At 40.7% G+C, this 13,668-nt stretch overlaps 1 protein-coding gene across 5 annotated transcripts in view; it reads right to left on the bottom strand.

Annotated features, from left to right (window-relative positions):
• The window catches only part of LOC110461766 (dynein beta chain, flagellar outer arm-like), a 202,081-nt gene that overhangs the window by 29,255 nt on the left and 159,158 nt on the right, over positions 1–13,668 (bottom strand). For all 5 annotated transcript variants that reach the window (XM_021515407.1, XM_021515403.1, XM_021515405.1 and 2 more), the window contains 9 exons: positions 8,861–9,225; positions 8,297–8,524; positions 7,631–7,847; positions 5,659–5,851; positions 3,548–3,657; positions 3,018–3,260; positions 2,383–2,720; positions 673–853; positions 196–432 (listed from right to left, as the gene is read on the bottom strand). In XM_021515407.1, the coding sequence (XP_021371082.1) occupies positions 196–432; positions 673–853; positions 2,383–2,720; positions 3,018–3,260; positions 3,548–3,657; positions 5,659–5,851; positions 7,631–7,847; positions 8,297–8,524; positions 8,861–9,225 (2,112 nt within the window). The remainder of the gene's footprint in view (positions 1–195; positions 433–672; positions 854–2,382; positions 2,721–3,017; positions 3,261–3,547; positions 3,658–5,658; positions 5,852–7,630; positions 7,848–8,296; positions 8,525–8,860; positions 9,226–13,668) is intronic.

The raw sequence follows: 13,668 nt of genomic DNA on the forward strand, positions 1-13,668 counted from the left end.
TGTAGGTAAGTGAGCTATACCTGTGTGTAGGTAAGTGAGTTATACCTGTGTGTAGGTAAGTGTGTTATACCTGTGTGTAGGTAAGTTAGTTATAACTATGTGTAGGTAAGTGAGTTATACCTGTGTGTAGGTAAGTGAGCTATACCTGTGTGTAGGTAAGTGAGTTATACCTGTGTGTAGGTAAGTGAGCTATACCTGTGTGTAGGTAAGTATGAGGTGACCTGTAGGTAAGTTTAAATGGCCCCCCTCCAATGTCAGCATCATCAGCCTTCTGTGGAGGTGACAGTTCATTGTTTACAACATCCATCGTCATGTGGTTCCAGGCCAGTTTGTGTAGGTTACGTAACAGGAAATCAGGAATCTGGTCACATGGTTCAGAGGTGACCCACACACAGAACTGACTCTCCCCTTTGTTCTCCTCCTTGTTGTTATCTGTCAACAATCACAACAAGTTATAAGTTTTGATTGAGGGTTTTATAGATGTGTATCCATCCTACCAATTTCCGATGTTTTAGTATTTTTTTAAAAATAAGTTTTTTCTTAACAATTCAGCCTTTTATCATGAAGGAAACCAATAAGTTACAAAATGATTTGCTATTTCATAAATGAACAGGGAGTTAGTTAGTCTCTATAGTAAAAGATTTCAGCTGGAAAACTAGTTCTGTTACTTACCCCTAGCCCTGGCCATACGGACCAGGTGTTTCTTAAGCTCATTGAAGAAACCTTTTGGGGACAGATGGAGGTCCTCAATGATGACCCAGCCATCATTCTTCTCTGCGGAATCAATTGCTTCATCCACCATGATCTCACAACCCTCACCCACACGTACATGCTCAACCTTGGCTCCAACAGACTGGGGAACAATAAAAGCCAACTTAGTTCACAAATCCTCCATGTATTTGTTTTAGTGATTTTAATCATTAATAAATACAATCACTTCCTAATAAGCCATTCGGATTGATATGTCTCGCCTATGCCCCGCTTTGACCATCAATGCAGATGTCAGAAAAAACTAACTTCAACGCATAAACTTATAATGTTGATGGAGATGCTGACAAAGTCAATGGTGTTAAAAGGTGGTCGCATCCAGCGTTTGATCATGAAGCATGGATTGAGATGTACTACCTAAGATGGGGTTGAGATGTACTACCTAAGATGGGGTTGAGATGTACTACCTAAGATGGGGTTGAGATGTACTACCTAAGATGGGGTTGAGATGTACTACCTAAGATGGGGTTGAGATGTACTACCTAAGATGGGGTTGAGATGTACTACCTAAGATGGGGTTGAGATGTACTACCTAAGATGGGGTTGAGATGTACTACCTAAGATGGGGTTGAGATGTACTACCTAAGATGGGGTTGAGATGTACTACCTAAGATGGGGTTGAGATGTACTACCTAAGATGGGGTTGAGATGTACTACCTAAGATGGGGTTGAGATGTACTACCTAAGATGGGGTTGAGATGTACTACCTAAGATGGGGTTGAGATGTACTACCTAAGATGGGGTTGAGATGTACTACCTAAGATGGGGTTGAGATGTACTACCTAAGATGGGGTTGAGATGTACTACCTAAGATGGGGTTGAGATGTACTACCTAAGATGGGGTTGAGATGTACTACCTAAGATGGGGTTGAGATGTACTACCTAAGATGGGGTTGAGATGTACTACCTAAGATGGGGTTGAGATGTACTACCTAAGATGGGGTTGAGATGTACTACCTAAGATGGGGTTGAGATGTACTACCTAAGATGGGGTTGAGATGTACTACCTAAGATGGGGTTGAGATGTACTACCTAAGATGGGGTTGAGATGTACTACCTAAGATGGGGTTGAGATGTACTACCTAAGATGGGGTTGAGATGTACTACCTAAGATGCATTTATGGTCCAAGTTTGGTTGGTGAAGCACTTATCCTTTCAGTAAAACTAACTTAAACCCAATTACTTAATGTTGACGCCGTCGCCGGAAAAAGCAACGCCTAAGTCACGCTTCCACTTTTTGGCGACGAGACAAAACTGTTGTCTTAAATATTGCGCCACAGCCTTCACATTGGGCCCCTTATATTATACGCAAGAAGTTGAATTGGATTTTCACCAGGTACTACCATTTTCTTCCACATTAACACCCCCTGTATGCTATCATCTGGGCCAACAGGAGTGATTGATATATCTTGTTTCATAATTGTTTTAAAGTTTAATATTTTGTTACAGAATTCACACATGTGCAATATTACTCACTTCCAACTTTCAAAATATTTTAGACTAACTTGGCCCATGATATGGAAATACTATAATTTTCCGACTGAGTCCGATGTAACAGTTTTAGATAGACTAGACTCCATCACCAGGACAACCACGATACACTGTAACCCTCACCTCAGCCATCCGAGTGAGCACATCGACAGGAGGGTGAGTCAGACTGAGACGTGACGAGGGATTCTTTGTCCCGTTGGTGGCACTAGGTGGCAGTAAAAGCAGCACACCCAGGTGGCGCTTGGCATCCTTCAGGACATCTTGTATATTGAAGTCTGATTGGTTTGGGAGGTTAAAGGTCAGGTGTTTGTTGACATAGCGGACAAGGGCAATAGGGAGGCGATCAGGCCGAAGCATCCTCAGCAATAACAGCTGATGGAAGTCAGATAAGGGACCAAGGTCTGGAGACTTGGAGCCCTCACCACGACTGTTCTTACTACCACTAGATCCAGGCCGATTCTCTGCAACACACAGGAAAGTTTAGCATCACTACAAATCATCATGCTGAGACTGAATTCCACGAGAATTGATATCTAAACATCTTTGTTTTGACAAATATCATAGACATTTGAACTTTGGTGAATGCAACCCATGAAGAGCCTGGGAATATTGACATTGTAACAATCTGTTAACCTATATTCATATTCAAAGCTGATATACTTCATTTGTATTGATAGCAACATCACTTGTTTCAGACAAGAATAAGTAATTAATGATAAGAAACTCTGTGTGAGAGTGAATACAGATCAGAAGTTTACCTATGGAAGCCTCGCCCTCCACAGGCGTCAGAGGGAGAGCTTCCTTCTCTGGATGGTTTGCCTTGTACCAGGCATGCCAGCCTTCTGAGTTCTGGGCGAAGTTGATACAGAGGCTGTCCAGTGGTCCAGGAAGGACAGACAGAGCCATCATGTCCTCCCATTTCTCCTGAGGCATCCACTCCGGGGGGCTGTCCTTACAGTCAAAGTCCTCCAGGGTCAGCTGCATGCCCAGTCCAGGATTACCTGTAATGTCAAAGGGTACACTAACACAGAGGTGAACAAGTATCCCAGAGACTTTTGGCTCACCTTGCAGTAATGCCCAAGTAGGATTATTATCATGATAATATGGTGCCTGTTTTCAATCTGTCTGGCCGGCTTCAACTATTTACTCTGAACAATTTATAGTTGGCCAATAACATGTTGAGAAGAAGAAATATCAACTTCATATAGATAACCTTGACTCATTCCCATAGTTAAGGTTGTAAGGTCAATCTATTGTGTTACTGCCCCTGACAGTGTGTCATATTTACCTTGAAGAAGCAACGACATTTCCTCATTGGAGAAGTTCTCCATCCCCTCTGCCTGTATGTTGAGTGTTAGCAGGGTAGTAAACAGCAGACAGTCCTCTCCATACAAGCTCCTATCAACCAAGGGAAGTCACTCTTTATACTACGCACTAACAAATCTTACAGACCCCTACTGAGCAAGGGAAGTAACTCTTTATACTACACACTAACAAATCTTACAGACCCCTACTGAGCAAGGGAGGTAACTCTTTAAACTACACACTAACAAATCTTACAGACCCCTACTGAGCAAGGGAAGTAACTCTTTATACTACACACTAACAAATCTTATAGACCCCTACTGAGCAAGGCAAGTAACTCTTTATACTACGCACTAACAAATCTTACAGACCCCTACTGAGCAAGGGAAGTAACTCTTTATACTACGCACTAACAAATCCTACAGACCCCTACTGAGCAAGGGAAGTTACTCTTTATACTAAGCACTAACAAATCTTATAGACCCCTACTGAGCAAGGCAAGTATCTCTTTATACTACACACTAACAAATCTTATAGACCCCTACTGAGCAAGGGAAGTAACTCTTTATACTATGCACTAACAAATCTTAGACCCCCCTACTGAGCAAGGGAAATTCTTTTTATGCTACACATTTACTAATCTTAAGACCCTCTGTATGCTTCCATTTGTGCCAACAAGAGTTACTCATAAAATTGCAAAATAAATAGATTTGAGTTAAATCTCACAGACTCCCTCTGACCAAAAGGAAGTAACTCTTAATTACACACTTACGGTACATGTGTGCACCTGTCGACCAAGGGAAGTAACTCTTTATGATATACAAATTAACAGACTCTGAAGCTTTTTGACCAATTAAGACAAATATATATTTATAATCACTACCAACAAATATAACATCCTTACACCTAAGAAAATATTTAATATGTTACAATATAAAGTATTATGATAAAGCCTTTTATTTAATACAGTTACAATATATAAACATCCTCCAGATTATAAATAACAATCCTCAATTAATCCAAGCTGATAAACCACACCATGACAAACAGAATAATATTATAATTTAATCAGACATTTAATAATATAATTGAATCTTTTCTAAAATTTCAAATCATATGGACTTCATGAAAATGTTTTTGTTTTGATGAATTTTGCAAATTCAAGTAACTTTGAGAATAAAGTGACAGCTGTCAAAAATCATACCGGCAGGGGTAACATGTTTAATCATTTCGCCCCTTAGTGGATGGTTAAATGGGGTCTTAAAGACCCCATCGAATCCCCTTCCCTCCTAACCCAGATTGATTCTTTGGTTTTCCTGACTTTCCAGGTGTCTACCCTTTCCACCACTTTCGAGTTGTTCCAGTCTATGATGTGGTTGTGTGTGTTAGTATGGTCTGAAATTTTTTTGTATTGTTTCTTAGAAGTTTTCCTTGTATTTTTAGTGTAGAATTACTGTTTCAAAGTTTCAACATCTTTCTGATGTTCTTTTTTAGGCATGTCCCCATTTTCCTGCCAGTTTCTCCAATGAATATAAGGTAGCAGCTATAAATGGGTGGAATGGGTAAACATGTTACCCGTCCCCCAGACTGTGGAGCGCAATAGGGTGGAATGGGTAAACATGTTACCCGTCCCCCACACTGTGGAGCACAATAGGGTGGAATGGGTAAACATGTTACCCGTTCCCCAGACTGTGGAGCGCAATAGGGTGGAATGGGTAAACATGTTACCCGTCCACCAGACTGTGGAGCGCAATAGCGTGGAATGGGGTGAAATGTCTCTATGATTTTTGACAGCTGAATTTCCTGATTCAGCCCAATGATGCTTAGTGAGTTGTATTCAGCAGTTTGGAGTCAAGACACTGGTCATTTACACTCATTGCTTGACAAAGGAAAGCTCACAAAATACTTTTCAATTCCTGTTTAGGTGCAAAGCAAACTTAAGACTTTATTTTTCATACCAAACTGATGAATCTTATTCTGAACTTGGAGAATGTTTTGTACTTTAGATATGTATTTTGAGGCTATATCACGAGTTGATTTATGGTACAGTGTTCCTATGACAGTACATCAAACACAGACCAACAGTGTACATACTCTCTGATTCGTCTGTACACCAGTCCAGTTAGCTGGTCCATGATCTTTTTGATTTCATTGGCTGATAGATTGTCATATTCCACCCCCTCGGTAGGCAATGTGGTGGTCTCTGGAATCTCCAGGGGAGGTAGCTCCTCTGACTCAGACCCTGCAATCAGCTTCTGGGCCGCTGCAGTGCTGGCTGATTCATCACCTTTTGAAACAAATACAGTCAAACCTGTCTTACAAAACTTTTGAAAGGACTCTATCAACACTAAAACTTACCTTTATACACTGGCATACCAGAAGAGGATATTTTATTTAATAATTTTTGACTGGTCTTACTCTTTTTTGATATTTACAGAATATACATACGTGGTTGTTTACCCTCTGTGGTGTGTAGTAGGTAAGATACTGTGATGGCTGTTTACCCTCTGTGATGTGTAGTAAGTTAGATAATGTGTTGGTTGTTACCCTCTGTGATGTGTAGTTAGTAAGGCAATGTGTTGGTTGTTACCCTCTGTGTGTGTAGTTAGTAAGATAATGTGTTGGTTGTTACCCTCTGTGATGTGTAGAAAGTAAGATAATGTGATGGCTGTTTACCCTCTGTGATGTGTAGTAAGTAAGATAATGTGTTGGTTATTACCCTCTGTGTGTGTAGTTAGTAAGATAATGTGTTGGTTGTTACCCTCTGTGGTGTGTAGTCAGTAAGACAATGTGTTGGCTGTTTACCCTCTGTGATGTGTAGTTAGTAAGACAATGTGTGGGTTGTTTACCCTCTGTGATGTGTAGTTAGTAAGACAATGTGTTGTCGTTTACCCTCTGTGATGTGTAGTAAGTCAGATAATATATTGGTTGTTACCCTCTGTGATGTGTAGTTAGAAAGATAATGTGTTGGTTGTTACCCTCTGTGGTGTGTAGAAAGTAAGATAATGTGTTGGTTATTACCCTCTGTGAAGTGTAGTTAGTAAGATACTGTGTTGGTTGTTACCCTCTGTAATGTGTAGTTAGTAAGATAATGTGATGGCTGTTTACCCTCTGTGATGTGTAGTAAGTAAGATAATGTGTTGGTTATTACCCTCTGTGATGTGTAGTTAGTAAGACAATGTGTGGGTTGTTTACCCTCTGTGGTGTGTATTTAGTAAGACAATGTGTTGGCTGTTTACCCTCTGTGGTGTGTAGTTAGTAAGACAATGTGTTGGCTGTTTATCCTCTGTGGTGTGTATTTAGTAAGACAATGTGTTGGTTGTTTACCCTATGTGATGTGTAGTTAGTAAGATAATGTATTGGTTGTTACCCTCTGTGGTGTGTAGTTAGTAAGACAATGTGTTGGTTGTTACCCTCTGTGGTGTGTAATTAGTAAGATAATGTGTTGGTTGTTAACCTCTGTGGTGTGTAGTTAGTAAGATAATGTATTGGTTGTTTACCCTCTGTGATGTGTAGTTAGTAAGATAATGTGATGGCTGTTTACCCTCTGTGATGTGTAGTAAGTAAGATAATGTGTTGGTTGTTACCCTCTGTGATGTGTAGTTAGTGAGACAATGTGTTGGTTGTTACCCTCTGTGGTGTGTAGTTAGTAAGACAATGTGTTGCTTGTTTAACCTCTGTGATGTGTAGTTAGTAAGATAATGTATTAGTTGTTACCCTCTGTGATGTGTAGTAAGTAAGATAATGTGTTGGTTGTTACCCTCTGTGATGTGTAGTTAGTAAGATAATGTGTTGGTTGTTACCTTCTGTGGTGTGTAGTTAGTAAGACAATGTGTTGGTTGTTTACCCTCTGTGATGTGTAGTTAGTAAGATAATGTATTAGTTGTTACCCTCTTTGATGTGTAGTTAGTAAGACAATGTGTTGGCTGTTTACCCTCTGTGGTGTGTAGTTAGTAAGACAATGTGTTGGCTGTTTACTCTCTGTGGTGTGTAGTTAGTAAGACAATGTGTGGGTTGTTTACCCTCTGTGGTGTGTAGTTAGTAAGATAATGTATTGGTTGTTTACCCTCTGTGGTAGCTTGCTGCTGACTCTGTACATGACTGCCACCCTCAAAGTCTGCCTCATACTCGCCCTCGGCGCGATCCTTTTCTGATTTTGACGGTTTCTCTGTGGTTGGAGCCCCAGCTGTAGCGCTGTCCTTGGAAGCATGAGATGATGTACTCCCTGTTCGACGTTTCTTCTCTATATCCACACTACTTTGGTCATCAGCATCCTCGTAGCCCTGGTTACATGAAACTTAAACTTACTTACAGAACTGAACAGGAGTTTGATACCTTATGCACAGCCATTGGTTAAACAATATGAGATGTCGACCTTTTAGCAAGATACAGCATATGACAACTACAACATATCAGCAAGATACAGCATATGACAACTACAGCATATCAGCAAGATACAGCATATGACAACTACAACATATCAGCAAGAAACAGCATATGACAACTACAGCATATCAGCAAGATACAGCATATGACAACTATAACATATCAGCAAGATACAGCATATGAAAACTACAACATATCAGCAAGATACAGCATATGACAACTATAACATATCAGCAAGATACAGCAAATGACAACTACAACATATCAGCATTGAGATCAATGCCACCAATGCCTGTCACAATGAAATCAGTTTTGAAGGCGGAATTAAGTTGATCATTATACTCACGCCATCAATGTCATCCTCCCAGAATTCTTGGGGCACTTCCCCTCCAACAGCCTCATCAAACAGCTTCACAAAGTAGCGCAGAGTAAACTGGTACTCATTATGGATACTCTGTAGAGAACGCAAGATTGCATACAACATGGCTGCCCTCCGAGCCAAGGGGAACAACTCATCTTTAAGGTCATCAAGGTCTGTGAGCAGCGTCTGAGTCTCTGTTAGTTGATTGGCCAACTGGAATAAACACAATTTTGGTTGTTTTGTATTCTTCAGGTTTAGCTCTACATGATGGTTAGTTGGTAAAGTACTGATTGTTGTTTCTAATTATGTTTACATTATAAATTGCTATATGTTGATCTTCTCTCTAACACTGCTTTAAAAATGACTAAAACATTTTTATTCTAGGAAATGTTCACAAGTTAACCCAAACTGTCCCTAACAAATATTTGTACATAGCTACCAGTGAATGGCAAATTAAATGATTCACTGGGTACTGATCTGTCCATAAAGACTCTTTTTGATTAGTGGGCAGGGAACCTTGGTAACAGTATAACTGTACGGGGACCTTACCTCCATCTTGGCATTGGTGATGTCAGTAATGAACTTGAGGGCCTTGGCACTACCCAACATGGCCTCCTGTTGAGTGAGAATGCGGTCCTTGACAATTTCTGACAGTCGCAGCAGTGTGTCACGCTGCAACTGCATGTTTTTTAATGCTAACATGCGCTCCTTGAACAGCTTGGGCCGCATCCGGGCAAACGCACGTGTCAACAGATCCTCGGTCAACGTGTCATGTGACACACCAAAGTTTATGAGGGTGGTGCCAGATGCGATCTCTGGGTTAAATTTGGGTTTTGCAAGTGGTGCAGACAGATAGAACCTGAAGTCCTGGTGACAGAGAACGCGGCGGCCACAGAACCTAATCATCCGGGGCTCTGAAATAGTAACGGCACGAGTTAACAAACATATTATGAGATACTAAATCACATGAATTTCAAATATCTGGTACCAAATTATGTACAGTGTCGTTTGGGTAAGGTTGTTTTCTGTTGTTTGGTATCTGTAAACAAGAGGCCCAGAGGGCCTGTATCGCTCACCTGGATATCTAAGCAATTATGGCAAAATATTCTCCAAATGAGATCCAAGGGAATATGTAGCATATCTGTATTAGATTTTTCATGCCCAGCAATTTTATGTATGGTTATGGGGTGGGGATCTTCACTGTTTCCAAGCTGTGCAATTTTGAATCCCTGCCTCTCATGAATGCTTTTGATCAAATATGATTGATATCCAGTGCATAATTCTACAGAAGAAGTCGTTTGTAGCAATATAGCCAAATTGCCCCCTTTTGGCCCCGCCCCTCAGCACCCTGGGAGGTCAGCCCCATCATTTGTACAATTTTGAATCACCACTACCTAGGGATGCTTCCAGTAAAATATGAATGATATCCATCATTCAGTTCCAGAGAAGAGGTCGCTTAAAGCAATATAGCCAAATAACCCTTTTTGGCTCTGCCTCTCAACCCCCTGGGGGATCAGCCACACCATTTGTACAATTTTGAATCCCTGCCTTCAATGAATGTTTTTGATCAAATATGATTGATATCCAGTGCATAGTTCTACAGAATAGGTTGTTTGTAGCCATATATAGCCTAATTGACCCCTTTTGGCCCCGCCCCTCAGCCCCCTGGGGGGTCAGCCCAACTATTTGTAGAATTTTGAATCACCACCACCTAGGGATGCTTCCATTCAAATTTAGTTAAATTCCAATCAGTGGTTAAGGAGAAGAAGTCATTTAAAGCAATTGTTGATGTACAGACGACGGACACCACGGTAAGGCATAAGCTCACCTTGGTCCTTCTAATAATATACAGAGTGCCGCTATCATGTACACATGGCTTTCTTACAGTGTCGTCAGCATTGTGTCCTAGGTGTTTAAACCACCTTACAGTGTCGTCAGCATTGTGTCCTTGGTGTTTATATCACCTTACAGTGTTTATATCACCTTACAGTGTGGTCAGCATTGTATCCTTTGGTGTTTATATCACCTTACAGTATGGTCAGCATTGTGTCCTTGGTGTTTATATCACCTTACAGTGTCGTCAGCATTGTGTCCTTAGTGTTTATATCACCATACAGTGTCGTCAGCATTGTGTCCTCGGTGTTTATATCACCTTACAGTGTGGTCAGCATTGTGTCCTTAGTGTTTATATCACCTTACAGTGTCATCAGGTTTGTGTCCTTGGTGTTTATATCACCTTACAGTGTGGTCAGCATTGTGTCCTTGGTGTTTATATCACCTTACAGTGTTTATATCACCTTACAGTGGCGTCAGCATTGTGTCCTTGTTGTTTATATCACCTTACAGTGTTTATATCACCTTACAGTGTGGTCAGCATTGGGCCCTTGGAGTTTATATCACCTTACAGTGTGGTCAGCATTGTGTCCTTAGTGTTTATGTCACCTTACAGTGTGGTCATCATTGTGTCCTTGGGGTTTATATCACCTTACAGTGTTTATATCACCTTACAGTATGGCCAGCATTGTGTCCTTAGTGTTTATATCACCTTACAGTGTCGTCAGTATTGTGTCCTTGGTATTTATATCACCTTACAGTGTGGTCAGCATTGTGTCCTTAGTGTTTATGTCACCTTACAGTGTGGTCATCATTGTGTCCTTGGGGTTTATATCACCTTACAGTGTCGTAAGCATTGTGTCCTTGGTGTTTATATCACCTTACAGTGTCGATATCACCTTACAGTGTCGTCTACATTGTGTCCTTGGTGTTTATATCACCTTACAGTGTTTATATCACATTACAGTGTCGTCAGCATTGTGTCCTTGGTGTTCATATCACCTTACAGTGTTTATATCACCTTTCAGTGTTTATATCACCTTACAGTGTCGTCAGCAGTGTGTCCTTAGTGTTCATATCACCTTACAGTGTTTATATCACCTTACAGTGTGGTCAGCATTGTGTCCTTAGTGTTTATGTCACCTTACAGTGTGGTCATCATTGTGTCCTTGGGGTTTATATCACCTTACAGTGTTTATATCACCTTGCAGTGTCGTCAGCATTGTGTCCTTGGTGTTTATATCCCCTTACAGTGTCATCAGCATTGTGTCCTTGGTGTTTATATCACCTTAGAGTGTCGTCAGCATTGTGTCCTTGGTGTTTATATCCCCTTACAGTGTCATCAGCATTGTGTCCTTGGTGTTTATATCACCTTAGAGTGTCGTCAGCATTGTGTCCTTGGTGTTTATATCAACTTACAGTGTTTATATCACCTTACAGTGTCGTCAGCAGTGTGTCCTTGGTGTTTATATCACCTTACAGTGTGGTCAGCATTGGGCCCTTGGAGTTTATATCACCTTACAGTGTGGTCAGCATTGTGTCCTTAGTGTTTATGTCACCTTACAGTGTGGTCATCATTGTGTCCTTGGGGTTTATATCACCTTACAGTGTTTATATCACCTTGCAGTGTCGTCAGCATTGTGTCCTTGGTGTTTATATCACCTTAAAGTGTTTATGTCACCTTACAGTGTCGTCAGCATTGTGTCCTTGGTGTTCATATCACCTTACAGTGTTTATATCACCTTACAGTGTTTATATCACCTTACAGTATGGTCAGCATTGTGTCCTTAGTGTTTATATCACCTTACAGTGTCATCAGCATTGTGTCCTTGGTGTTTATATCACCTTACAGTGTGGTCAGTATTGTGTCCTTAGTGTTTATGTCACCTTACAGTGTGGTCAGCATTGTGTCCTTGGTGTTTATATCACCTTACAGTGTCGTCAGCATTGTGTCCTTGGTGTTTATATCACCTTACAGTGTTGTCAGCATTGTGTCCTTAGTGTTTATATCACCTTACAGTGTCGTCAGCATTGTGTCCTTAGTGTTTATATCACCTTACAGTGTCGTCAGCATTGTGTCCTTAGTGTTTATATCACCTTACAGTGTCGTCAGCATTGTGTCCTTAGTGTTTATATCACCTTACAGTGTCGTCAGCATTGTGTCCTTAGTGTTTATATCACCTTACAGTGTCGTCAGCATTGTGTCCTTAGTGTTTATATCACCTTACAGTGTCGTCAGCATTGTGTCCTTAGTGTTTATATCACCTTACAGTGTCGTCAGCATTGTGTCCTTAGTGTTTATATCACCTTACAGTGTCGTCAGCATTGTGTCCTTAGTGTTTATATCACCTTACAGTGTCGTCAGCATTGTGTCCTTAGTGTTTATATCACCTTACAGTGTCGTCAGCATTGTGTCCTTAGTGTTTATATCACCTTACAGTGTCGTCAGCATTGTGTCCTTAGTGTTTATATCACCTTACAGTGTCGTCAGCATTGTGTCCTTAGTGTTTATATCACCTTACAGTGTCGTCAGCATTGTGTCCTTAGTGTTTATATCACCTTACAGTGTCGTCAGCATTGTGTCCTTAGTGTTTATATCACCTTACAGTGTCGTCAGCATTGTGTCCTTAGTGTTTATATCACCTTACAGTGTCGTCAGCATTGTGTCCTTAGTGTTTATATCACCTTACAGTGTCGTCAGCATTGTGTCCTTAGTGTTTATATCACCTTACAGTGTCGTCAGCATTGTGTCCTTAGTGTTTATATCACCTTACAGTGTCGTCAGCATTGTGTCCTTAGTGTTTATATCACCTTACAGTGTCGTCAGCATTGTGTCCTTAGTGTTTATATCACCTTACAGTGTCGTCAGCATTGTGTCCTTAGTGTTTATATCACCTTACAGTGTCGTCAGCATTGTGTCCTTAGTGTTTATATCACCTTACAGTGTCGTCAGCATTGTGTCCTTAGTGTTTATATCACCTTACAGTGTCGTCAGCATTGTGTCCTTAGTGTTTATATCACCTTACAGTGTCGTCAGCATTGTGTCCTTAGTGTTTATATCACCTTACAGTGTCGTCAGCATTGTGTCCTTAGTGTTTATATCACCTTACAGTGTCGTCAGCATTGTGTCCTTAGTGTTTATATCACCTTACAGTGTCGTCAGCATTGTGTCCTTGGTGTTTATATCACCTTACAGTGTTTATATCACCTAACAGTGTCGTCAGCATTGTGTCCTTGGTGTTAATATCACGCTACAGTGTTTATATCAGTGGTCATCATTGTGTCCTTGGGGTTTATATCACCTTACAGTGTTTATATCACCTTGCAGATTGTGTCCTTGGTGTTAATATCACGCTACAGTGTTTACATCACCTTACAGTGTGGTCAGCATTGTGTCCTTAGTGTTAATATCAACTTACAGTGTCGTCAGCATTGTGTCCTTATTGTTTATATCACCTTACAGTGTGGTCAGCATTGTGTCCGTGGTGTTTATATCACCTTACAGTGTCATCAGCATTGTGTCC

This window comes from Mizuhopecten yessoensis, unplaced genomic scaffold (genome assembly GCF_002113885.1).
Source record: "Mizuhopecten yessoensis strain PY_sf001 unplaced genomic scaffold, ASM211388v2 scaffold10659, whole genome shotgun sequence".
NCBI lineage: Eukaryota > Metazoa > Mollusca > Bivalvia > Pectinida > Pectinidae > Mizuhopecten > Mizuhopecten yessoensis.